Source organism: Acomys russatus, chromosome 2 (genome assembly GCF_903995435.1).
Source record: "Acomys russatus chromosome 2, mAcoRus1.1, whole genome shotgun sequence".
Classification (NCBI taxonomy): domain Eukaryota; kingdom Metazoa; phylum Chordata; class Mammalia; order Rodentia; family Muridae; genus Acomys; species Acomys russatus.
The window spans coordinates 58,023,086-58,050,299 of NC_067138.1; the positions used below are offsets into that span (position 1 = coordinate 58,023,086).

The 27,214-nt window shown below is 49.3% G+C and overlaps 1 protein-coding gene and 1 long non-coding RNA gene across 2 annotated transcripts in view; one reads left to right on the forward strand and one right to left on the reverse strand.

Moving 5' to 3' along the window:
• Positions 1–817: 817 nt before the first annotated feature.
• LOC127203002 (uncharacterized) lies at positions 818–4,301 on the reverse strand. The gene is made up of 3 exons (XR_007832365.1): positions 3,919–4,301; positions 1,732–1,856; positions 818–988 (listed from the first exon to the last, which is right to left on the reverse strand). It is a non-coding gene; the product is annotated as an uncharacterized LOC127203002 (long non-coding RNA).
• Positions 3,784–27,214, forward strand: part of Col15a1 (collagen type XV alpha 1 chain) — a 107,081-nt gene continuing 83,650 nt past the window's right edge. The window contains exons 1-2 of the mRNA XM_051161815.1: positions 3,784–3,866; positions 3,943–4,031. Coding sequence (XP_051017772.1) covers positions 3,856–3,866; positions 3,943–4,031 — 100 coding nt within the window. The 5' untranslated portion in view covers positions 3,784–3,855. The remainder of the gene's footprint in view (positions 3,867–3,942; positions 4,032–27,214) is intronic.

The following is a 27,214-nucleotide window of genomic DNA, read 5'->3' on the forward strand; positions in this document are numbered from 1 at the left end:
TCATGCAACCCATAAGAATGCACGTCTGTAATGTTTGTCCTTTCTCTATGTTGGTGACATCAGGAGCCTGTGAGCAGTGACAGGTATCTCAGGTACAGGACCACAGCACATGAATGTGTGAAAGTGTGGAAGAGAAATTCCCTACTCTCACTCTGGGCTACCTAGACAATAGCATCTGGTGTTCCTCTGTGGTACAGTGAGTATCATCCTAGGGAGCAGGGGTGAAGGAAGGGGCATGAGTCAGGGAAGGAGGAAGAGGCCCTGAGAGGCATTAGCTGTGGCTGAGTGGGGACTGTGAGAGACATTCCAAATGCCTCAAGAAGTTCCTCAAAATGGGGCTGGAGGTATAGCTCAGGGGAAGAGCGCTCACCAGCTGTGTGCCAGGCCCTGAAGGGATGAAGGAAGAGAGAGACCAAGAGTGAGAGTGAGGTTAAGACATCACTTTCTCAGATCACAGCATTTGGAAGAAAGAATAAGTATTAGTCAGCTCCCATTGGCTATAAAATTGGAGGAGGAATTTAATTTTGTCATGCTTGTAAACAGGACAGGCTCCGGGACCAGAGGAAGCATTCAGGTGAGGGGATGTGGGTACGGGCAGGGACCAATGGCTACTATGCAGGTAAATGACAAAAGAGAGGAGGTAGGGACACACTGGTAGGGCACTGGGGTGGGCTAGGAACTGTCTGCCACACCCTCCCTTCTGCTTTCTCTTGCTCTCCTCACTCCTGGCTTGTCAGAATTTTCAAATCCATCATTGTGTGGCAGGCTGAACAAACAAGTTGTCTCAGTCTCCTCGACAGAGACACAGCCACGGTCTCAATGGAATACAAGCCACTCCCGGGGAGCAGCTGTGTGTACAACAGTCATGGTTCTCCAGGAGGCAGCCCTCTTCTCTGATTATTTTATTAAGTTGGCTTCTGGCAGGCTAGCGAAGTCTGCTGCTTCTTCTCATTAATCAGACACACAAGGCGGGCTTTATGTATATCTCCTGTGAGATACGAAAGATATGTCGTACCCACATACTGAAGAAAATCCATTGAGTATGTCGTGCACTGGCTGGCTCTTGGTATCCTTTCCGAACCAGGTCTGGGATGCTCCTCCCAGGTTCCTGTGCTCTTCTGGCTGCTGGAGAGATTCTGAGGAATGCCCTTGGATTCAAAGCCTGCTGGAACATTTGGCTGGATTATAGGAAAATGGACAGCCTGCTCATTTAGTCGTGTTCTGGAGAATTGGGGACATTAAATCCCTGGCCCCTACACGTCCCAGTCTTGCAGATTGGTCTGCACCGTGGTAAACAATTTAGACTAGCTTGGGTATGACATGACGCTTCCTTTTGGCTATTTCTACAACTTCACATTGAATTGAAGGAAATCACTTAAGCCCTCACAGCACTGTCTGGCAGGAGGTGGAATGCCTTGCTTGGCTTCCTGCCCCATCGTCCCACACCCACAGCTGACCCCACCCCCCAACCCCCAACCTCCATCCCCGCCCCCTTCAGTTCTTAGGACTCAGATATACCTTGTCCCCTCATCAATCTTAGGCCTTAACTCCCACCTTCAGGCCAAATTCCAGCATATAGTTTTCTTGTCAATGGATGTGGTCTGGCTTCGCAGGTGAATTAGACGCCAATGAGTGCTGTTGGCGTGGGTCTGTTTTCAGTTACCATGTGGGGAAAGGACTGCAGTGACCTTGGTCTTCAGATTCTGAGCAGCTGAGACCCTGGGCGCTTACCTAGAATCAACAAAGGTGTCCCCAGGACTTCTCTGAGAGAGTTGGAAAGGAATCTGCTGCATTCTCCAACACTGATCGGTTGAACCAGGTCAAGCCAGTCAACTGAATGCAGGTATACCTTCATCCTGCAGGCAACACGGAGCTGGGGCAGGCCAGGCTTGTTGCATAACACCATCTTATCCGTGTACTTAAAACTCATCTCTGTAGTAAGCATATGCTTTTCTCCATCTTCCCTTAAACAGGCCTCCTTTCTCCACAGATCTTTTCTTTGCCCTGTTGGAACAGGTTGGTGAGCTCTCAACCCAGTCCCACTCTTCCGTACTAAGAGCAAAGACAGACCTGAAGTGTGGTATTGACTGACTCTTTGTCTTGTTGTTGGGAGAAACAGGACATTGTGGTGTCTATGGAGAATATTGCCTTTACTGATTCGATTCCAACAAAATTTGGCCTGGAGAATACAGGCCCCATGTCAGCAGGCTTGCCTGAATTTTAAAAAAAATCCATGAATCTGGGTTTTAAGTAAGGGTTTATCAATTTGTGTGTGTGTCTGCATGTACATGTGTGTAGACGTGCCCACAGAGGCTAGAGGAGGGTGTTAGGTCCCTGGAGTTACAGATGGTTGTGGGCTACTGTATGCAGGTACCTGGAACTTCATCTTCAAGAGCAGCACGTGCTCTTAACCTCGGAGCCATCCCACTAACCCCTCAGAATCTGGGTCTTAATGGACATTTGATAATTTATAAATATATTGTTATTATTAACATTTTTTTTTAACTTGGAGGCTACTGTCCAGCAAATCAACCAAATGTGTCTGCAGGCCCCATGGAGCGCTGACCACCAGTTTACAGCTGCCAGCTCTGTCAGACAGAACAGTCATGGGTGCTGCAGTCTCCTTAGGTGAAATGTATTTGGGCAGCCGGTTGCAGATCCAGCTGATTCCTTTGCATGTAATAGAGAAATACAGACTGGAGAAAGCCAGCTCCCTGAGGTTGGAGATTTGAAACAAACCTTATGCCCATCACAGCAGGCTGCAAAGGGGGAGAGAGAGCTCAATCCATAGACAGTGTGAGATGTCAAAGCCACCTAATGTGGGCAGTGTCCTTAGAATGCCCTGTCTTCCTTGCTAGTTTCATGGGGCCCTCCTGGCTCTTGGGTCACTTTGGCCCCTGATACCTCAGTCCCTTAAAAACCTATGGTCCCGCCTGTTCTGGCCCTTGCCTTCTGAGCATATGATCAGCACAGTGCCAACAACAGGGTAGACATGCAGTGAGCACTGTCCTGTGTTGGCCTTCCTGGTCTGAGAAGGGAAGTGTCCTCACCCCCACTTTCCACACAGTGCACTAGTAACTGCAAGGATTCCTGGGGATAGTGTGTCCAAGAGCTAAGCTGCCTTCTGTGTTGCTTGTTAAATAACTGGTCACTTCTCTCCAGCAGGCACACACGCCTGACTCTATGTACCCTAGTCAAACCTGAGACTCTGCCGTTTGTTTTATATTGGTTTTCCTGCCCCGTGTCGCTCTCTGGGCGGATACTTTGGGAAATTGCTTGCCTTCTCTGGACTTTAGTTCCTCCATCATTAACTTGGGGACAGGCGGGAGGAGGGTAGATCAGGTTTCTTAGGGCTAGGCGCCTTGGTCAAGGATTTGGGATTCCAAAGTGTTCAGAGCACACACCATGAGGCCTCCAAAGTCCTGTCGCTACTCTGTGGCATGCAAGCGGGATCCTGGCTGGTTTGTGGGTGTGGCACAGCAGTCCGGAGCGACTTCAGCTGTGTAGCTTTGGGACACTGCCTCTCCTCTCTGAGCTTCAGTAGCCTGCTCTGTCATGTAAGGAAACCTCAGCGATCCCAGCCGGCCCGCATTGCTGGGGCTCTGTGTCTGCATGCGGACCTTTCCTTGCGGGTTACATAAGGCCCTGAGGTGGCGGGAAGAAGGGGGCGTGGGAAGGCGCGGCGCGGACCCGCGGCGAGGTGGGGCACCGCGCGTGGGGGAGCGCAGGGCGCGGCGGAGTCGGGTTTCAGAGCGCGGTGACTCAGGCGAGGGCGGCAGCGGAGATCCCGCCGTCGCGGCAAAGAGCCGCCTTTGTTCCGCGGCCTAAGAGGAGCTGGGGTCCGGCGGCTGCACTATGATACCCAGGTAGGACTCGTGCCCTATGCACCCTAGTCTCGCTGCCCGGGTGTCACCTCACCTTCTCTGTCACCGCTTCTTGCAGGAGGACTGCGCAGGGAAGGCGCCCGAGGTGGCTGCTCTCCATCATCTCCGCGCTGCTCTCCGCTGTCCTGCAGACGCGCTCCGCGACAGGTAAAGCCGCCGCCGCGGGTTGCGCGCCTGGGTGCTGAGGACGCCTCATTCCTGGACATAAAAGGGAGTGCTTGCTTGGCGCGGCACGCAGGCAGTCTTGCTTCGGATCCTCCCGGCCCCGGGTTCCTGGGCTCTGAGGCGATCTCCTCAGCCACTACATGCTGAGTGTCTGAGTTGGACGCGTCTCCCCAGGCTTTGGCTGCACAGTGACACCACATTTTCAGAGGGGACAGTCCTAAAGCGCGCTGGGCTTTCGCGCTGAGGTCCTGCGCTCCGGGCTCTGGGTTGAGCAGGTCCGATGTCTACTCGGTCCAAAGGAAGCACGGTCACCGACAGGGACACCCTGACGCCCTGGTCGCCCCTGACATAACGGAGTCGAATGACAGCTTGCTTGGTTCAGAGAGGTTCCCATCCCTGCGGGACATAGGCTCTGTGAATGAACTAAGCCTAGGGCAAGTGATCCCTCCCTCTGGGTTGACGTCCCCTACCCACCCACCCTGACCAGGACTCAGAAGCTGTTGAATTAAAGAGGGTCTGAGTTAAAATCTGAATTAAAGATACCTGGGTATGAATCGCACTTCTATTGGGTGACTGTGGGCAACGCTTTTCACTCTGAGTGCCTCAGTTTCCTCATCCGAAAAGGAGGATTAACTAGACCCTCTTACTTCCCAGAGATGTTGTGAAGACTGATGGACAGATGTTAAGTAACACCCTTTCCATGCTTCTGGGTACTTAGCAGGCAAAAATGAGGGACAGAAAGATGCCTTACTCTTCGTAGGAAGTTGTGGGTTGGGAAGCCTTGGCTGGGAGGCTTAGAAAGTGGCAACTCCAAGCCAGGCGTGGCGGTACACTGCACTCTGGAGGTAGAGGCAAGCAGATCGATGTGAGTTTGAGGCCAGGCTGGTCTACAAAATGAGTCTAGGACAGCCAAGGCTACACAGAGAAACCCTGTCTCAAAAAACGATTAAGGGGGAGAGAGGGAGGGGGGAAGGGAAGGGAAGAGAAGAGAAAAGAAAGTGGCAACTCTGAAAGCCAGAACTCAAACCCAGTTGAGCGGGTTTCTGACCTGCTCAGCCTTTGCGCTATGAACTAAGCAGAACCAGGCTTTCAGACCAGCAGCCTCTCACCCCTTTGGACTTAGAAGATCAGCACATAGTCCATTTAAAAAAAAAAAAAAAGCCAAGGCTGAGTAGCACCTCCTGGTTCTGAGGAAGCTGGGCTGTGATTGGTGGCCTTGTTTAACTCCTTAGGTACTTGATGAAGCCTGGTACCACCCCTCCTGTGGCCTGCAAGGGAGTGAGGCCCAGATGCAATGATAGCTTTTCCTGCCAGGGCCTGCCATTTCTTGCAGATCAAAGGGCACTTGGAGCAGAGTTCTGGCTTCTCTCAAGGATGGCCAGTGTGGAAACCTTGCAATTTCCCACATGACATAAGGCTTTGCCAAGCCAGCAGCGGAGGGTAGCTGATGACATTTAGTGCCCCTCTGAGATCTGAAGAGGGATCCTGGAGCCCTGAGATCTATAGATCTTGCATGCAATTTATATGGCTAACTCTCGCCTAGCCCTGTATCAAATGAGCTCTGAATGGGTCTTCATCTGGGTCATCAGTCCAGGAGCTGGGGACCGAGGAGTGTAGGTAGCTATCCTGTTCTGGGCACACGGAATCCAAGCCACACTTTTCTATGTGTCCAGGGCAGGATTTGACCCAAGGACCCTGACTCTGGAAACTTTGCTGTCAACTACCCTAGGATTCAATCAAAAAAGTTTCCCAGGCAGAAACTCTCCAGTGAATGCTGTAACTATGAACTATGGGAGTGCCCTACTCATGGCTGGAGCCCAGGGCATCACTTAAGCTCTTACAGGCTGCTGTGTTGTGGGTCATCTCCATCCTAAGCCAGGAGGCCCAGAAGGGGCATGCAGTTTGCCTAAAGCCACTCAGTGGTTCCAAGGTACATCTGTGATAACCTGCACGTGTCTGTGAACCCTGGGAAAGAGTCTTCTTACGGGGCCACTGCTCAGCTGGCTGTTAGGAAGAGAGAGGGGGTGGGGGCGGTCATTCCAGATGTGAAGGCACATGCTTGTAATCCCAGGACTTGGAATGCTAAGGCCTGGGCTACATAGCTAGACTATATTTCAATCAACCCCCAAGACTTTATAGCTTTACAGGAGCCAGCAGAGTTGACTCCAGATCCACAGATGCAGTCTCGCAGACAAGGATACCAAGGCAAAATCCTTTGTCCAAGAGAACCTGGCTGTCATTGGTGGGAGTATAACTGGAAGGATTTATGCTCTTGACCACTAAACTGTGTAAGGTTGTTTCATTTCCCCAGTGGGTAGGCAACTTCTTAAATACTAAGCATTCATTGCACTACTACCAAGTGATTCTACTCCTTAAATGCTCACTCAAGTGAAGGAAAAAAAATCATACTCCCACGCAAAAACTTTTATGCCACCATTCATAACAGCATTATACATAAAGGCAAAATGTGGAAACAAACTGATTCATCAGCTGCTAAATGAGTAATTCATGGTCTATCCTTTTCAATGGAATATTGTCCAACAATAAAAAGGGAGGAGGCCTTGCCGTGGTAAGTGAAGGTGGCCAGACAAAAGTGTGCACTCTAGCAGAGCCCATTTAAACACAATCTCTACATAGGAAAACCCACAGAGATGGATGCCACCTATCATTGTTTAAGCCTAGGAAGAGGAGCAAGGGCGACTAAAATGGGCTGCTGGGGACTTCGTGTAGAATGATCCGAGACTGGACTGTGGTGGCTGTGAGGCCACACGAACGCACTAACTCATCTAACTGCCTTCAGCTCGGGGCGCACACCAGGCCTCAATAAGAGAGCTTTAGGAAGAACAAAAGAACGCACTTTGCAGGAATCCAGAGTCAGGTGGGTGACACTCCTTATCTGGTTCCCAGAAAGCCTGGTATAAAGCCCGGCTTGCCACCTACGTGGCACATGGCTGGCCACTTACAGGCTACCCGCCCGCCCCATCCAGTGCTGGATGTCCCAGGAAAGAGGTTCTGGGTGCTGGCTGTCTTTGCTGTCCCTGAAAGCCACCGTGGACAAAGCTTCTCTGGTGGGGATGGAACACAGGTGCACAGGAAATCTACAGAGAGTAGACTGACTAGAAAGTAGATCTTTGTGAGTTTCCTAGTTGCCTCCCCACTCTCGAGTTTTGAGTGTTGGAAAACTCAGGCAGAGATGGCTGACTTCTTCTGAGCCTCAGTTTTTCCATCTTTGAGATGGGAGGGCAAGGTCTGCTCAGCTCTGTATTTCTTCTCGTTTTGAACACTGGGGGAACAAAATGGCATTTACCCAGCTTGAGACTTATTTACTCACATTATCTGGTTCAGCAAACAAACCAAGTACCCAGTCAGTCAGCCAGGCCTCCTGCAAACTGGGGACAGGAAGGATCCAGGTTCAGACCTCCCCCAAGAGGCTCCAAGTTCATAGGTAGAGAGAAAAAGTCACATCCAACCCCACATCTACCCTCCTCTTCTTCTTGCGTCGGTGAAGTGTAGCTACCATGGCCCCTTGTGTCTCGGAAGGGTCATGGCTAGGGTGCAGGCCAGCACCATGGGCTCCTCTCCGGGTGAAGCTAGCTGTGCTAGGATGGCTGCTGTTCTGGAGGCTGAGCGCCACTCCTGGAGCAGGTGTTGTTGTCCCTGTTTATAGAGTGCTGGTGTGTGCAAGCCTTCTGCTTCTCTTGCTTTCTCCTGAGGGAACACCTCCATTTAGGAGAGTGTGCCCCGAAAACGCAGCCCAGCAGACAGCCCAGCTTTGCTCTGCCTTGGTTGGGGGTAGGTGGCTCCCTACCTCTCTGGGGTGATCACCACCTGGACTTTTATAGTGTCACTTCTCTTCATTAAGAAGAAGAAGAAGAAGAAGAAGAAGAAGAAGAAGAAGAAGAAGAAGAAGAAGAAGAAGAAGAAGAAGAAGAAGAAGAAGAAGAAGAAGAAGAAGAAGAAGAAGTTGATGACCTAAGCACGCATCCTTAAATGCCCAGCTTCTATCTTCCTTGACTTGGAACCTTTTCCATGAAGAATGTATTTTGCCCTTTCTAATTCTTTCTCTGAACATTAAGGTTTTGAGATTCAGGCATTGGACAAGTAGTTTATTTTTGCTGTAGGGTAATAATTTCCACAGTGACTATACCTACCTACTGTGGTTTTCCATTTCTCTCCAACATCACGTAGGCTGCCATGTACCTGTGGAATCTCACAGTGTGGCGTGACTGTTCTCGTGTGCATCTCAGGACACATGTGTAGGCATTTTCCTTTAGTTTCCTACATAGATGTGGTGCTGGGTCACAGGGGTGAATTTTCTCTAGATAACTAGGTATTGCTGGCATGCCTTCCTCTGTGTTTGTACCAAACCACACTGGCATCCTGGCAGGCATCCAGACTCATCACTGCATTTAATGTCAACATTTCTAACAGGCACGAGTTAGAATCTTAATGAAGCCTTAATTTGTATTTTCTTTATGCATGCATCTGTGTGTGTGTGTGTATGTGTGAGAGAAAATGAGTGTGAGTGTGTCTGAGTGGCGTGAGTGTGAAGATCTCTGTGTGTGAGTGTGAGGATCTGTGTTTGTATGCACATGCAGAGGCATCACTTTTTTTTAAGGCAAGGTCTGACACTTATTAGTGTAGGCTGTCTCCCCTGGTAGCGCTAGGGATCTTCCTGTCTCTACCTGCCCAGTGCTAGTGTTACAAGCATGCACCATGCTCAGTTCTTAACATGGATGCTGCAGATGAGACTCAGGTCCTCATGCCTATGTGGCAGACACTTTACCCATGGATACATCTCTCCAGTCTGAGTTAATCAACATTTTGTATTCTATGAACCATTTGGATATCATGGCTGACTTTTAAACACTGATGTGGAACTGACCATTTTAAAATACTGGAGATGGGGGTCTCTCATTGAATCTGGTGCTCACAGATTAGTCTAAAGTTACTGTCCAGCAAGCCCCAGGGACCCTCCTGCCTCCACTCCCAGCACTGAGATCACAGATGCACATGGCTGTGCCTTACTTTTACATGGGTCTGAGGCATCAGACTGTGAAGGGAAGCCCGGGTTGCACAGCAAGACCCTGCCTAGAAGACCATATAAAGTGATTTTGAGCATCTCAAATTCTTCTCCATGGTGGCTTCACCCTTTTAGGTTCTTGCTAGCAACATACATTGGGCTTGCACAGATCAGCAATACTTCTTCCTGCCTAATTCTATTGGTAGCCATCTGAGCTTTGTGAAGTGGAACCTCAGGGTGTCTGAATGACCAGGATGTCATGATGTAGAACCCCACTCTGGTGTGTGTGAGCAACATGGATGGTACCTGACTACGGTGTGAGTGACAAAGCATGAAACCTGACTGTGGAGTGTCTAAGTGACATGGAGTTCTTGCTTGCCTGAGAACAGGATGAAGCAGATGTTTTTTTGTATATTCGTATGGCTCTTTCTTAGACAGAAAGTCAGTCATGCCACTCTCTGGTTTAATTAATTAGTTAATTTGTGTGTTTTCTGTAAAGACTAGGTTTCTCTGTGTAGATTTGGCTAGCCTGGACTCACTTTGTAGACCAGGCTGGCCTCAAATTCAAAGTGATCTGCTTGCCTCTGCCTCCCAGAGTTCTGGGATTGTAGGTGTGAACCATCATTCATTCATTCATTCATTCATTCATTCATTCATTGTGTGTCTGTGCACACACACATGCCACAGAGTATATGTGGAGATAAGGAGACAGCTTCCTTGAATTGTTTTTCCTTCCATCATGGGGTCCTAGGGATGGTCCAGGCCATCAGGCTTGGGAGCAAGCACCTTTACTCCTGAGCCATCACAATGGTCCAAGTCATGAATTCTTTAGTAGGTTGCTTGTTGAATAATTGCCTCAGCATATGATTGGACTCCTGGAGTACACTGGTGTGGGTAAGTGAGGGTAGACAAAGGGAGTGAAAGACATGAATGACTGGGGAGAATGGATAAACATATGGTGCTTTGTAGTCTGAGCACACAGTTGTTGGTAGCCAGGGAGCTGCTGTTGCCAACAAAGCCCAGGAAAGCTGAGATGGTGTTGGAGGTCTTCAGAGGAGTTGGGTTTGCTGGATTACCAGCTTCTGTTCCTCATGTATGAAAGGACAATCAGTTTAGGGTAAGAGGAGAGCCTACAAGAAGAACCAGACCTCTTCCTGAGCAAGATATAAATGAGAGGTTAAGAGGGTCAATGGGGTTCAATGAGTGCAGCCCACATGCCATCAGAACTCACTCAGTTCTACTCAACTCAACTCAACCCCACCCAACAAAACTAATCAATTCCTTAGTCCAGCTAACCAGCATGGCCTAACTGGTTCCAACTCAGCCCAGCCCAAACCAATCCAACCAAATTCAATTCAACCCAACTCAGTCCAGCCCAAACCAATCCATCCAAGTCCAGTCCAAGTCTTCTCATTTCAATTTAACACAATCTCGGTCAATCCAATTCAACCTAACTCAATGTAGCTCAAACCAACTCAACTGGGTTCTACTGAATGCAACCCAACTCAAGCAAACTTATGCCTACCCAACTCAACAAACTCAGCTCAGTTCATTATAATCCAGTTCAGTCTTTTTGTATCCATAGTGCTATGAGGACAGAAGAAGACTGTTCTGAAAGCACTGTTCTTAACTGACCAGGATTCTAGCTTTAGGATTTAGGGAGCTCCCTTTCTGGGTTTGGGAAGCTTGGCTGGAGTATGGCTTGCAGATAGCAGCCTGGCCTTAGGCCTCCATAGGAGTTGACCTTCCTGTTGATGAGGGACTCAGAGAAAGCCCAGATAAAACTCTTTAAACTAGCTTCCTCCACAAAGGATCTCCTGACAATGCCTTCAAATGGTCTGCCTTTCTGTTGCAGCTTCTCATAGAGATGTCATTCTCCTTCCCCTATTTCCTAGCTCTCCTGCTCTCTTAGAAACTCTCTGGAGTGAGTGGAGATGGGGTAGCTACAGAGCAGCATCAGATCCACTGCTCCTCTTGGGAGAGGCTCACAAGCCAGTAGCAGAAGCTTGAGTGTCACAGGTGGCTTATGTGCTGAAGGCTTGTTCTGAGTGCCCCCATAGGTTGACAGAAAGCTTGTGCACTCCCAAACTAGGGACATCCATTTCCGCTGAAAATGGGTGAGATGGAGGGGTATGAAGTCAGTCTCTCTCTCTCTCTCTCTCTCTCTCTCTCTCTCCTGTCTCTGTCTCTCTCTTTCTCTCTGTGTGTCTCTGTCTCTGTCTCTCCCTCCCTCCCCCCCCTCTGTGTGTGTGTGTATGTGTGCATATGGAAACCAAAGGAAAAATCTTGAGTGTCATCCCTAGGTGCCATCCATGTCTTTCTATTTGTTTTGTTTGAGATAGACTATCTCACTGGCCTGGAAGTCACCAAGTAGATTGTACTATCTGGCCAGGGAGTCCTAGGATCCTCCTATCCCTGTTTCCCCAGTACTGGAATTGGACCACAGTACCATGCCCAATTATCAGCCTTTAATAGAGACCCTCTTTTAAATACCATAAAAGTGATTTAAAGTAAGACACAGTCATTATATAAACCCAGAGAAAAAAAGAAAATTCCTTTTTAAAATAAAGATCACATGTTATCTTGTGACTCAGTGGGAAAGAAAACCTGCTTACACTGGGTGGACTCTCACACTTGTTTTTCGCACATGAACATGCACATATGTTAGAGTGTGAATAGCTCATTGGCACATTATATTTTTGTTGATAGATTTCTTCACTTAATAATCACCTAGATGCTTCCCCAGGAGCATTAAACATTTTCTAATAGTCTTCATGATTAAACTAGCATTTCACAGTGTGGATGCCACAGGGAAACGTGTTCTCTTGTAGGCCTCTAGCTGCTGCTGCTGGCTCATTATAAATTCTACTGTGGTGACCACAATGACATCTCTGTTTGATCACTACTGTGATTATTAGTGACCACAAATTCCTAAACCAAATCACTGGAGGTTTTGTTGAGGTCTTTCACCGGGCCATGGTAATTTACCATCAGGCCACAGCCAATGAGAAAGCCTCTGGCTCCTGCCTTTGACCTGGCCTGCTGCCTCTTCAAACTCAAATGAAAAAATAGCAACAGCCAAGGGGCCAGGGTCTACACTGCTTCCTCATGTCTCTGCCCCAGTCAAATGGAGATGGGGCCCCTTCATTCATTTACCCATTTTGCAGAACCCTGTGGTAAATGCTAGAAGATTTTTCAGAAAATTGGAATGTCAATGTGCAGGTCACAAACTTGGTACCTACAACCACTAGAAACACTCTAGAGAGTCCAAAAGAACGGATGTCCAGTGTTCTCCCTCATCCGAGGTGAGATCCAGACACCAGAGGGGTTTTTAAGAGCATCTGGTTCAGTCAATGCCAAGGTGCAGCAGCATTAACAACAACCAGTCCAAGCTGGGCATGGTAGCTAATACCTGTGATCTCTGCACTTCTGAGGCTGAGGTAGGAGAATTGCCAGGAGTTCAAGACCAGCCTAGGCTATATAGTGAGATTCCCCCTCTCTCCCCTCCCCCAAGCTTACACACACACACACACACACACACACACACACACACACACACACACACAGCCAAGCAAATCCTTCAGTCCCACAGCTTCCTTTAGAAGGTGATGGTCCTGAGTCCCAGAAAGAGGTTTAGGGTATGAAGTTCATGCCTCTGGTCTCCAGAGTTCTGGGTTCAAATCTTAGCTCTGCTCCTTCCCTTTGAGTGACCTATGTCAGTCTTTCTTCTATGTAAGTTAGGACAGGATCAGAGTTGAGTCAGGAGTCTAACACTGAGGGCAAAGTTCAATGCCTCATTAACCCCCATCCCACCTCACTCTACGTTTCTTGGAGGTAGGACCTTTTTTTGTTTACCTGGGTTTCCTCAGTACTGCATAAACCACATGGTGGTGTACTGAACAGAAGTTCAAAGTAATCCTTAGCTACATAGTGAGTCTGAGACCAGCCTCCACTAAAGGAGGTGTTGTCTGAAGAACCAGCCATGTTTGCTTTTCCACGCTGGGAAATTATAACTGTTCCATCCACTGGATAGAGATTCCAGGATCCAGCTGATGACTAACCATCTCGTCAGTACCCTCTGCTTCTCCACCTTCAGTCACACTGTGGTTGCTTAGCACTAGCCTTTTGTCCAGCCCAGAGAGGTACAGTGATGAGCTCAGCTGCTGTACTTAGAACAGAGCCACGTCTACAAACAGGGTGATCTGGCTTCTAGGTCAGCACTCTGGGACTTAGAGGACTTCTCATGGACTCACAATTACATGATGCTTTCTATGTATTTTAATTAAAAATTTCCTACAATATATTTTAATCATATTCCTACCAACTCCTTCCCACCTCCCTCAACTCCCTGGCCGCCTTTTCGAAAAAAAAAAAAAAAAAAGCCAAAGTAAGAAGAAAACCAACAAGAGAAAAAAATAAAACAATTCTGGCACCTTATGATGTGGCCAGCGCTCTCTGCTTCTCTATCCCCAGCACAGCTCGTCTTGTGTTGGCCAGCTGCTCCTGGGCATGGGGTCTGCCCTGGAGTGTGGTTGATAAACCCAGTGACACTCCACTGGAGAAAATGCATTTCCCCCTTTCCAGCAGGTATCCATTGCAAACAGCTTTTTGGTTATGAGTGGGACTTTGCGCCCACTTCCCCTCTCAGTGCTGGGATTTTGCTGGTGTGAGTCTCTGCAGGTCTTGTGTGTGCTGCCACAGCTCTATGAGCTCATATGAGCAACAGCCCTGTTGTGTCTGGAAGACACTGAGTCCTTGGACTCATCAACCATCTCTGGCTCTTAAAATCTGCCTCCTCTTCTGAATAGATCCCTGACCAGTGAGGGAAAGGGTTTGATGAGGTTCTATGGTTTAAATAATACGTTGGTTACAGAAATATACATGTAATATGTGCAAATTATATGCATATCAGTGCCTATATGCATCTGTGTTTCACATATACATTTTTTGTATATATAAGCTTCTATATAGTAAGAGTCCATGTGGTGTCTCGCTTTTAGGTATGTGTAGTGTACATATATGTGGCATTAAGAGTGTGTATGTGTGCACATGTGTGCATTTGTGTGTGCATGTGTGTGTGTGTGTGTGTGTGTGTGTGTGTGTATAAAACATACCCAACTCTCCCTGTAGCCCTTTGGTGGGAGAGAGTTCAGTCACAGCTCAACGGAAAGCACCACGTTTGTCCTATCGCCAGTGTCTAGCCTGGTGTTCCTCTCTACAGTACAGCCTTTGGCACCTTTCTATTCTGTGTGGTCCATGAGCTAGCACCAGCTGGAGACTCCACAGAAAGGCAGGGTCTCCAGGCCCATTTGGAAGCCAGAACATCAAAACCTGCATTTGAATTATCTCAAGGGGAAGTGTAGCCTGTTGTTTCTGACTAAGCTGGCCATCTAAAACCTCTCCCACAATAATCAATATAGCAGACAGAGTGACAACCTTCCAAAGGACTCAGTGTCCCAACCTAGTCCTGTATCAGGCAGATGATGTGGCAAAGAGGAATTAAGGTTACAAGCTAAGGGACATCACCCTGTATTGTCTGGTTGGACCCAGGCGATCCACAGCATCCTCCTAGTGGAAGAGAGAGGTAGAAGTGAGGAGACACAGGAGTGGTGACCAGCGTCAGGGAGACCTGGCCAGCCTTCTTCTTTGCTCCTGGAGTTGGAGGAATGAGTCACAAGCCAAAGAAGGTGGGCAGCTGAAGGGACTGGACACAGCAAGGGCACAGGTTTTCCCTTAAAGCTTCTAGAAAAAAAAAAAAACCCTATTCTGTACTACCTTGTTTCTTCTTCCTTCCTTCCTTCTTTCCTTCCTTCCTTCCTATTTCTTTCTTCCTTTCTTTCTTTCTCTACAGTCCAGGTCCTTTATTTCCTTGTGCACATCAGGCCGTGAATTCGTACAGAACGGGCTCCAGCAGCTCAGGCTCCTTCCCATCAGCCCTCACACAGTGCTTCTCTGGGTGGCGCAGGCTGCCACTTCAGCTGAAGCCAGGTGCCCTTCTCCTTGGCTTCCTTCTTCTTCTGGCCATTCTCCTGAATGCCTCAGGAAGATGTCCCTGCTCTTAGAGCGCTTGATGTGCTCAATCTGTACATTGATTCTCTTGGCGAGAATCTTGCCCTTAACCTGCTTGTTCACAGTGATGCCCACAGCATGCTGGGTGACGTTGTAGACTCTTCCAGTTTTGCCATGGTAACACTTATGGGGCATCCCTTTTTGAACAGGGCCCATTCCCTTGATGTCTACGATATCACCCTCTTTGTAGATTTGCACGTCATTTGGGTGAGTTATTGGAAGATGACTGCCACCGCCGAAAGTGCTACCTTGATTCTTTTTACAGTAAGATCTGGGTTGGCTGTGTAACTTCCAGAGCTGTATGATGCTAAATCTTTGCTCATGTGAGCCACTAAATTTATGATGGATAAAGCAAGACTAGACTGTGAATACAATTATTCCTCCTCTTTCTGTGGACCTACTAAGTGCTGCTCTAGCCTGGTTTCTCAGCCTGTCGCTTTCCTCACCCTAATCTCATGCCTTCAGCCTTGGAATGTGAGGTGGGACTCCCCAGGGATCCAGAGGGTTACACCCCCAGCACCTAGCCCTGTGCCTGGCCTGGGGCCTGCATTTTGACTATCTACCCTGTTTGAAGCAGTCATTCATGCTACCTTGCCCCATGGAACTCCCCCCTACCCTGACATGCGCGCGCACACACACACACACACACACACACACACACACACACACACACACACACACACACACACTTTCTGGTCACCCGCCATGTGCAGGAGGCAGCTCTGGCCAGCAGGAGGGTTGTATGAGAAAACCAGCCCGAGCCTGTACTGGCATTCTCTTGCTCTTTCTCTGTCCAGACAAGTTCCATACCTCTCTGGGTCTCAGTTTCCCCATCTGGGAAATGAAGTGGTCAGACCAGGTGAACCCTACATCACCATTAGCAAGAACATTCTGGCATGTCTGTGTTCAGTTTGGCCCAATTTCGTGATAAATGATGGCATCCATGTGACTGAACTGGGCCCAGCCCAGACGTCTGGTCCCAAGCATGTTGTCTCTCACTGATGGTCCATTCATGAGCGGGGCCCAAAGCTGCCGGACGACTGTGTATATTTGGTACCAAACAGAGACTTCAGCTGCTCAGGCCACCGAGTCCAAATGCCAAATTACTCATTCTCCTGCAGAAAGCACAGGGAGAAACAAATCACTTCTCTCTGTACAGTTTTTCCATGTGACAAATTTTCTAATTTTACCTCAAGTTAAACCGACTCGAGTTGATGGCCCCATTTCAGAGTCTCCTGACCCCTTTTGGGATTCAAGTTTCCTGATTAAAAAACACAATTGGTTTTGTTGGTTTTGCAAGTGTGAACTCATATCAGATTTGTGACTGAATGTCATCTGTTTTGCTCTGATGCCCAGCAATGGCTTCTTGGTCCAGTTGTTTGGTTCTAGGCCTGGCCAAGTCCTGTTCACTCTGTGGATGCAGGGAAAAGCTGGCTGAGACGAAGCCCATGTGGCTGGATGGGAAAGAGTGATTCCTGGGCATGTTTTTAAGGGCGGTTGATTCTGTTCAGACTGTTGGAATGGGAGTTCACACCTGCTGCCAGCTATGGGTCTGTGCTTGGGGGACAATGGGGACACTTCTAACGTGGGGAAGAGAATGGTGGCCCTGTTTGAGAGACATGACTTCTGCCTGTGTGGCATTCGCTGCATGTCTCCACTGTGTTCCACCGCCCCCCCCCCCTTGCCACCCATGGGGTCATGTGTCTCTGACAGTCAGGCGTCCTCTCTCTCTGACCTCTGGTTCATTTTTGTGCAAGCAGAGAGGCTTGTCCAAAGCACATGTCCTAGCGTGTCCCTTCTTCAAACCCTTCTATGCTTTCCATTACAGCACTGAGCAGCACACTGCCTGGGCTACAGCCAAACCCTCTCCTCTCCCATCTCTCCTGGCTTCTGGCTCCAGCCCTGCTGAACTCCTTGCTGGTCTCTGATATAAAATGCTCATTCTTATTCTTACTAGTCTTACGCTTTTCACAGATTTGCCCCCTTGAACTGTGGTCCCTCAGGCAGCTGCAAGGGCATCACACCAAGCTTGTTAGAAATGCAGGGTCCTGCGCCAGAGCAACAGCATCAGGCTTTGTGCTACAGACAATGCATTTGAGGCCAAAGTGTGATCCACAGAGCTCTGTGGCCTAGGGAGGGGTGAGTGCTGGGCAGTGAGGAGTCTGGCAGAGCTGGTTTGGTTCCAGGCTCCACAAGTACTGGCTGGATAATTCTCTCCAAACCTTAGTTTCTTCATCTATAACAGTAGAGACAAGAATAGGATTTTATTAACTGAACACTTTAATCCCAGCACTCAGGAAAGCAGAGGCCAGTGGCTCTCAGTGAGCTCAAGGCCAGCCTGGTCTACAAAGTGAGTCCAGGACAGCCAAGGCTACACAAAGAAACACTGTCTCAAAAACAAAACAAAAACCAACAACCAACCAAGCAACCAACAAACAAAAAGATTTATCTCAGGCTGCTGTGATCAGTAAATGCAGCCCCCTACACACACACACACACACACACAGCCTTAGGACAGTAATTGTGCTACACACTCAATAAAGGGTGAAAAGTCTCACATAAGGGGCTTGAGGGTGAAACAGACAACTTCTAGGAGTGTGGAGTTTATTAGAATACCTATTAATACCATGGACAGACAGATGAGCATGAAGGGAGGAAATCAGGGTCACATGGCAGAAGTGAGGCTCCCTTCTTACAACTCTCTAAGGATGGGGAGGTTTCACAGCACCAGCCTGGTGGTTTGATTTCCAGGTAGGATCAGGGAAGGCAATGGGGATCAGGATGCGTGACTACCGATACCGCCATTGATGTAAAGTTACTTTCCAGGTGAGAGGTCCTAGCACCAGGAAGCCAGTCAGCTAGTGACTCCCAAGGCTCAGCCCAGGGTCTTGCTTTTAGATAACTTTGAGAGGGAAGAGGCTGCTGCAGGCATTGTGGCCTGGGCACCAGCAGGATCTAATGACATTCTTACAGATAACAAAGCCGAGGTCCAGGCCCAGTGTCACCCATAGGCTCTCATGTGGCTTCATTTCACACTAGCTCATTCTGTCAGGGGACAGAATTCATCTGCAAGCCCATTTCACCAAAGACCTTGAGGACCAGGTCAGTGTCACTCGCCTGTGGAGGTTAGGATTGCTGAGCCCTCTGGGACAGGGAGAGCAACAGCTGGAATTAGATGTGGGAGAGTTGAGCCCGCTAAGCAAAGACTTGTCAGGTTTGGATGGGTGGACAGAAATGGGAAGTTCTAGACTGTGGTAGAAAAGACAATTCTATCTGTGGAGGCCTGGTAGGTTTTTCAAACTCATTCATTCATTCCTTTACTTTCTGTTAAACATTTCTGGACTGCTTACTGTGTTCAACGCGATGTATGATATGCCACATATAAAATGATGGGCAAGGCAGACCTGGTTCCAGTGGGGGATGCCCACACGAATGGTTTCCGAAAAGCAATCCTTTGATGTTGACAATGGCAAACAGGATTCTGAAGAATAGGAGCCAGGCATGATAGTGAACGCGTTTAGCTTAGCGCTCAGGAAGAAGAGGAGACAGAAGGCTTACAAGTTCCAAGCCGTTTTGGGCTACATGGCAAGACCCAGTCTCAAGAAAAAGTACAGATCCCCCAAGGAAACACACACCTGGGTATCCTCGTCTGTATGGAGGGCATCGGGGAACTCTCCCCAAAGTGTGACCTGTAAGATGTGATCTGAAAGAAAGGTGAACAGATTTTGTCAGGGAAGGCTGCTGGGTGGGTAGAGCTGAGCAATGCAGATTTCCAGTTGAAGGGATCCAGGTAGGGAGGAAGCAGCCTACTGGGGCTGGAGAGACGGCTCAGTGTTTAAGAGCACTGGGTGTTCTTCTAGAGAACCAGGTTCAATTCCCGGCACCCACAAATCATATCACTACTGTTTGTAACTCCAGCCCCAGGGGATCTAGTGCCTCTTCTAGTGGCCTCCACAGGCACCAGACACTCACGTGGCACATAGGCACGCAGGCAGACAAAATACCCATGCACATAAAATAAAAATTTGAAATGTTTTAAAGAGCATCCTGCCTTGGTCAATGCACATGAAGGAAAGGATACGGGGGTGGGGTGGTTCCTGAGAGGAAGGGACCCATCAATAGCCTGGCCTCGGTATCATACTCCCTCAGGTCCCATACAGAGCTTACAGCTCAGGGGTTGGCATAGGTTGAAGGCTTTGGGTTCTGGAGAAGTGGGACTCGGGTTTGTCTACCTGCCGTGTTTCTACCTCTGCCTACAGGAGAAAGTTGTTATCATTATAAATAAATATAGTGAGATGCAACAGACCTGATATGGAGAGATTTATTTGGGAGAAGAAAAGAGAAGAGGAGTTAGGGCCTGTGTGGGCCATGAGGTAGAGAGAGACAGAGACAGAGAGACAGTGAGGGAGAGAAAGGGAAAAGGGGTGCCCATAAGAGAGAGTGCAAGAAAGAGGTGAGAGAGGAGAGAAAGAGAGAGAGAGAGAGAGAGAGAGAGAGAGAGAGAGAGAGAGAGAGAGAGAGAGAGAGAGGAGGCCGGATGGTCCTTCTATATCTGCTGTCACTGGTAAACACCTGGCGGGCTGCAGATGATGTCAGAGGTTGCTAAGCAACCTAGAAACAGGCTACTTATATGCCAACAAAAGTAATGATTCCAGTGGAGGATGGGGTGCCCACCTGTGCTGCTGGAAATGGACAAACTTAAGAGACTTAAAGAAAACATTAAAGAAGCTGGGCTAGAGCTACAGCTGCAAGCCAGGAGCAAGAGCTCCTCACTGGCCATGCCCACTGAAGGCTGAGTGGAGGAGAGGGACACAGGGTACAGCGCGGGTACCAGATGCCATCCCGTTCCTCCCTCTGTGGAGGGTGTTGAGAATGGAAACATGCAGCAAGAGTGAGACTTGAGCCCTTCTTGTTGAGACAGAGAAAGGAGCTGGGTCCTCCGGGGAGTGTCTGGGTGGGAAGACCGAAAGAGCAATTTGTTCTTCTGAGACAGTTGCACCTGTGGGGAGAGAGTCCTGCAGCGCTCCCTCGCCCACCCGTCCCTTTAGTGGCTTCTCAGACTGCTGTGCAGTGGTTCCTGGCCCGGTGACAAAGGCCTCCACATTGTTTATTTCCTGGAGCATGTACTTTACTCAGCGGTTGGGAAGTTGGGACAGGAGACCAGTCACCACCGGGGAATAATCCAGAGCATCTCTAAGAGAAACAAACACGCGTGTGCGATGAAGTGAAAGCTAAGGGCTTTGAAGCGGGAGGCTCTCACGGAGTTTCCAAGCTCCTGTGGTTCGTTGGCTAAGTCAGACGCACAGGCGTTGGGTCCCCCCCCCTTTGAGATGCTTGGGTAGTTATATAGAAGCTTGGTGTGTTATGTGGAACTAAGGCTTCCGAACTGCGGAAGAAGCACAAGTTATTGTTCCAGAATGCTAGGAGCCTATTCATGCACATTTTTCTCCATTCATAGCACACACGTGTTTTAGGGAAATGTACTAATGTTTGGTGATGACCTGGAGATCATTGGAGGCCAAAGCTCTGGTAAGAGAACTCTCAGTTCCAAAGGCTTTGTCTCTGGATGCCAGCATCTGGAATGGTGCCTGCCATACAGCAGGTGCTCCATAAATGCTTGCTGCTTGAACAGCAGTATGTGCGTGCATGCGTGTGTGTGTGTGTGTGCATGTGTGTGTGTGCATGTGTGCGTGCGTGCGTGCGTGCCTGTGTGTGTGTGTGTATGTGTGTGTGCATGTGTGTGTGCATGTGTGTGTGTGCATGTGTGCGTGCGTGCGTGCGTGCCTGTGTGTGTGTGTGTATGTGTGTGTGCATGTGTGTGTGCATGTGTGTGTGTGCATGTGTGCGTGCGTGCGTGCCTGTGTGTGTGCATGTGTGTATGCATGTGTGTGTACATGTGTGCGTGTGTGCGTGCGTGTGTGTGTGTGTGTGTGCATGTGTGTGTGTGTATGTGTGTGTGTGTGCGTGCGTGCCTCTGTGTGTGTGTGTGTGTGTGTGTGTGTGTGTGTGCTGATGGCTTCCAGAAGCTTGCCTTCTCAATCTGTGTTTACCTTTCCAGGAATAAGTGAGTGGGGCTGCTCTCACATGGGAAGCTTGGGTGGAATGTGAAAAATCCATCTCATGAATATGCATGCAGGAATCCAGCCAGTCCTGCCCCGAGCTCAAGATTTCGAAGAATCACCCTTTGGAGGCAGCCTCCTACCCAGTGTGGTCTGTGCCACACACTGGCTCCTTGTGGGCGAAGGCACAGTTTACCATTGATGCACCTTGCCTGTCTAGGTCTCCTTTCTTGTGGGTCCTGTATGTCTCTAGCAACCATTTGACCCCCCCCCCCCGGGGAACTGGAAGACAGGGAATGCTGGGTACTTGGGAATGTTTACTTAGGCTTTCCCAAATTTTAGATGGGAAAAAGAAGGCCCAGAGACAACAGCCGTGGTCAGAACTTAGCCTAGAAGTGCCTTCTGATGTCTGGGTGAGTGCAGCCCCTTTCTTGAAGTTTTCAAGAACACTTGAGCACAGGTGAGCTGCCTGTCTGCCTCCTCTCAGAGCATGGCTTGCACTGAGTTCTGCAGCCGGTCAGTAGACGAACTTCAGATGCCAGCTCTGTCACTTACTAGTGCTGTGACCTGAGCACCTTACTCAGATGTGGGATCCTCATCTGGACAGGGGAGGAGGAAGAGGAGGAGAAATCCTGCCTTTCAGACTTTGTGAGGTAGTCAGTGGGGGAGTGTGTCTAGCCAGCACTGGGTGTTCCTGAGACCTTGGGCCTCACTGTGCTGGGCAGCCGCAGGCCTGGGAGCTTCTTGAAATGTCAAAGCCTTGGGGCTCCCCAGACAAAGTGAGGAGCTCAATGTAGACACCTGTGCTATGGAGCAGGCTTACATCCAACCTGCTCTTTCTGAATGTCCAGAGCCAGCAGTGGTAGGCACCTTCTAATCCTGGCACTCACCTTGCCCTGCAGTCCTTAGAGCTAGGCATGGCACCATCTCAGTCCCTGGATAAAGGGACTTAAGTTCCGAGAAGTTAGAGAGTGAACCCAAGGTTCCCGCTTAGGAAGCAATTGGGCAGGGTCTTGCTGGCAGATCGCTCTGGCATCCACTTCCGTATCTTTTTCTCTGCACCGTGCTGGGGGAGGCTGGTCATCCTCCAGTGCCTCCAAGGTTCCTGTTTCTTCACTCAGTTTCTGGCCCCTCCGAACCTTGTGGATACCCGCACAGCATCCTAGAGGCCACAGGCTCTTCCTCCAGCAAACATTTGGAGACTGTCAAGCTGCCCTTTCATCTGAGTTAAACAAGAGTCAGCCTGTTTCAAAATATGACTCCAGGGTCACCATCTGTCCTGGCTGTTCCCTTAAACTCAAATCCCACTTCAGAGCCAAGCTCTCCTCCAGCAGCTAAGGGCAGGTCTCTGCATGATTGGGCCAGAAAATTTCTACAAAGATGTAGTGTCTTTGATAACAACTGCAGAACACTTTTCTTTTCTTTTCTTTTTTTAATGAGAATTGCTTATTGTCCCCTCACCAACACATGCAAATTATTACATGAGGACCACAAGCTCCTGGACAGGTTCAATGCACACATCTCTCCAGCGATCATCTTGCTGTATGCCAAGCACCTTACAAGGCGTTTTTTGCCATCCCTCCTCTCTTTGGAGCAACAGGTGGGCGTGGCCTGGGTAGTTTAGGAATTTGACATTGTAAATATTTGCCTCCATCATGCCATCAGCCCGAGCCATGTTTTGCTCATCTTAGGGACCTAGACCTATTTTTCCAAGATCCTTCCTATATTTCAAGGTGACACACACACACATACACCCCGCTTTTTTTTCTTTAAAGAGTGTAAGCATGATTTCACACTGCCTGCTACAGCTGTGAGCTCGTTCTGCTATAGCGGCTTGCCTGCCATGGCTGGATCCACACTAACGCATCTGTCGGGACGCCCCAGGCTGTTCCCAGGACAGCTTGATTTGCCCAGGGCATACATGCCAAGAGCTGAGAGACTGCAGGCAAGTGTGTCTCCTGCCACTGCCAAAATCCCGCCTGCGCTCTGCATTCCAAGTCACCCAGTCCCACCCTCTCCTTCGCAAGGGAAAGGAAAGGGGGCTGAGTGCCAGGGCAACCTCTGGAGGAGAAGGAGGGATTCCTCCTAAAATGGTCAGGGGTGCTTTCTTCAGAAGCCCTCCGAGGAACCCTGCTGCCTGTCATGTAAAGTCTCCTGGATCTGATGTTCAAGGGCCTCTGCTCTGAAGAGAGAAGGCGAATGGGCTCCATCTCCTTCACCCTCAGCCTCCCTCACCCGAAGTAGGGAACCTGGCCTCGCCTCATCAGATTAAATGTATTCATGTGTTTAGCCTGTGCTTGGCCCGTGGGTGGCCTGATATTTTCTGGTCCCATAACTCCTGGCAGTTCTTTGCCAATCTCTTTTTCTCCCTCCCTGGGCCACTCAAATCTTAGCTTTCCTCACTTGGCCTTCCTTCTAGCTCTGTCTCAGTTAGCCTCTCTTTCAGGCCACTCCCAAGAACTTTCAGTAAGTGGAGAGTCCTGCAGGTCCCTTCCTGTCCTTGACACATGGTCTCCAGACTCAGGCCTTCTACATCAAGGCTACAGGTATTGATGACTAGGCTGAGAACTAACTGGAGAGAAAACTCTCCAGTTGCTTTCTCCATTCCTTCAAGCCCTGCCTAGGCCAAGTCCTTGCAGGGTTGGACGAGGGATGCTGGTTGTGGTCAGACACAGGCATTGGCTGGGATAAAGTGATTGGTGGGAGGGCTGCTTTTGTGTCCTCCTTGGTGCTCCGATCTCCTTGTGCCTGTGTTCCAAAGGGGCTGAGCCCTGTGGGTGGCCACCTTGAAGAGGTTTGCTGACCACTTAGGGACACCCTAAGACATGCTTCATTTACAGTTAAGGTCACGAAGGCTCCGCAATAATGACTTTCTCACCCCGCCCCCATCTCTCCATGCCACACCCATCCAATGGTCATCTCTTTAATGAGGTTGGGCTCTATCCATACAAAAGGAGCAGCAGGGAATCTCAGAGTTCTGCTCCTGGTGCCTGGAGGGCTAGACAGTCTCAGCTGATCTTTTCCAGTGGCCTGAGCTGATGTCCAGGACTAGGATGGACCATGAACATCCTTCCCAACAGAGGCACAGAGAAGAGGAAGTGTCTGCTAGTCACAAGCCTCACCCAGAACATTGTTCCAGGGAGAAGGAAGGTGGAGGTGGCTGGAATTTCATCTGAAGTCTGAGAAGCCAGTGTGTCTCAGAGGCACTTCCAGCCCAGCTGGAGAGGGAGAAAGAACCCTTGGCTGCCATCTTGCAGAAGGCTATGTTTTCCAAGGCCTCCTGCTTAAGGGTCAGCTGCAAATGTGTGATTGTATCCCAGTGAGTCAACAGCTGGCCTATGTGTGGCTATTGATATGATATTAACTATATTAATTGTTACTGTAATATGTCTAAACAGTAGGGGTCAGATGGGGGTGTAGTTATAAAGTACATGTTAAGTAAATGTCGGTGTTGGTGAACAATGCTTGGCTTTCATGAGAGTTCTTTATGATCAATGATAATAAATAGACAGAGCTAAGGTGGGTATCCAGCTATTCTTGTCCAGAATTCACTAAGATGATTCTATTATACGTTATTTTTTCATCCATCCATCCATGTATTTATCCACCAGCTGTTTGATTTTTGCCAACTCTCAGACAATCCCTGTGTTAGGAAGATGTAAGGGTAGTCTGGAGGCTTTACAGGAGAGACAGAAGGTATCACCATCCTCTGCAGCACCATTAAGCCAATGGGAGACATGGACCAGTAAAAAGACAGTAAGAGAAAGTGAAAATCTGGGGCTTCCGGGAGGCCAGGGGACAGGCTCCCAGGATAACGGTGTGATATGTCTGTGGATGAGCAGAAGGGGTTCCGTGAAGAATGGGGGACTACTAGGCCCACTTCCTCTTGTAGCTGGAGTGGCCTCCCTGGATGTCTGTCCATCTCTAACTCTGTGTGAGACAGGACAAACTGGGACAAAGCTGAGGAAACAGGTGCCTCAGACCCCTCAGGAGGAATGGATCTGTTCTGCTCTAGACTGGACAGCCCTTCCCTGGAGCAACACAGAGAAACCACCAACTCCTCGTGGCTGGCTCCAGAATCCTTGCCCAACATTGCCTAGGTGTGCCAAAGTCCCTCCTCTACCCACATACCTCCAGGGACGTCCCTACATAAGCTTCTTGCCAGCCAGTCTCCTTTCAGTCAGTGCAGAACATGTGGCATCCCCCTTCACCCCCCCCCACTTTCACACCCCACCCCCACCCCACCGGCCCTGAGACATCACTGCTTCCTATCTGTAAAATCTGGTGATTCACACAGTCAACCTGGATGGGAAGCTACTCAGCTGCTGTGTTGCTATGTGACAAGGAGGCTCAGCTTTCACATATAGTCCTGGGGCGCGTCCTTTTTCTGTCTCTTCCCCAGCAGCTGGATTCCTACCTCTGCACTCTGAGTCTGGGTCTTCCCTGCAGCAGACGCCTGCACTGTTTGCTGTCTGCTCCGTGACTCCTTAAGACTGGCTGTAGGACACCATGTTAGCCTCAGCGGCAGAGCCAACCTCAAATTTGAGTGTGAGCCATAGACACTTTCAGGGTTGGGAAATGCGTGGTATGCAGGGCTCCATCCCCCAAATCTGTGGCATTTAGTGTAGATCCTCAGACCCAGTAAATTCCCAGTCCAGAGTCACACTTGGAGAGCCTCTAGTTTCCTAGGAAATCAGATGGGCTGTGAGTTCGGGCCACAAAGGTCCAGGTTCAGCCTTACGTGTGCGGCTGGATCCTTCTGCAATTCCATCTCTGTGTTGATGAAGCAGGGTTCATTGTAATACCTCTTCACTAGGCTCTTGTGAGCATTGACTATTGAATAGCGCTTGGCACGTGTGGGGAGATGTATGAGTTACCTAGAGCTCTTCTAACAAAACACCACAAGGTGACTAGGCTAAAACAGCAATAATTTACTGTGCAGTTTGTAGAAGCCAGAGATCTGAAGTTAACATGTGCAGGGCCCTTTTCCTCTGAGGCTGTTTTGCCCCCAGAACCCCAAGCAAAGCCCTCCAGAGCAGCCTGTGTGTGTGTATGTTGGGGGCGGGGCATGTGACTCATTATAGATGATGTCATCTTCAGGAGTCAAGGCCCTGCTCACACTCAAAGAGCCTTTGTTCCCCAAATGGAAAAGCAAAGTCCTCAGACTAAGAGAAGTTGCCTGCAGGCTCTTCCCTGATGCCCTTGGCAACATCGTTCTGGTCCACTGTGCCACTTGTTCCATACAGTCTCTGGACTGCGTGACATCACACTAATCAGGTATGGGAAGGCAGGGGAAGGAAGGATCAAAGACTGTCACCCCAGAGCTCACTGCACACTTGCTGGGGCTCAGATATGGATCTTGTGGGGACCTGGTTTCTGCGCACACTCACACATGCAGATGCGCATGTTAGGTAATGTAAACAAGCCCAGCCTCAGAATGAGGGCGCAAGATCATGCTCTGCAAGCTTAATGTCTGCAGTTCATTTCTTTCTGGCTCTATCTAGCCAATCACATTCTTTCTTTTGTGGCTCACAGCCGTAAGATGCTTGCAAAGCCAATCTGGGACACGGTATGTTGAGTTAGTGGGTCAATAAGAAAACAACTTATCTGGGCCCCTGACTATAAACCAAGTGATCCATGCATACCAGGCCGCGTTTAGCACAATTCTTACTAAGGGATGGCTCTCACGCTCTCAGCCCTTGGGTGAGAATGGCCACACTATACAAATTGGAAAACCCCAGGCCAGAGAGGCAAAGTGGCTTGTCCACAACTGGGTAGTGACAGACTCAGGACCCAGTCCATATCTGTCTGGTGTTGAAACCGGCCCTTGCCTGTGGCTGTCACCTGGTACAAGGCATCAAACCTACCTAAGCTAGATCCCAAAACAACTCTACTTCCTTGAGACTGATCAGGAGGGGGACAAGCTGGACCCATCTGCCCTTATCATCCCACCATGTATATCCTGGTTTTTAAATGTAATGTAAAGGGAGCTAATAGGACTTTCTGCCTCACAG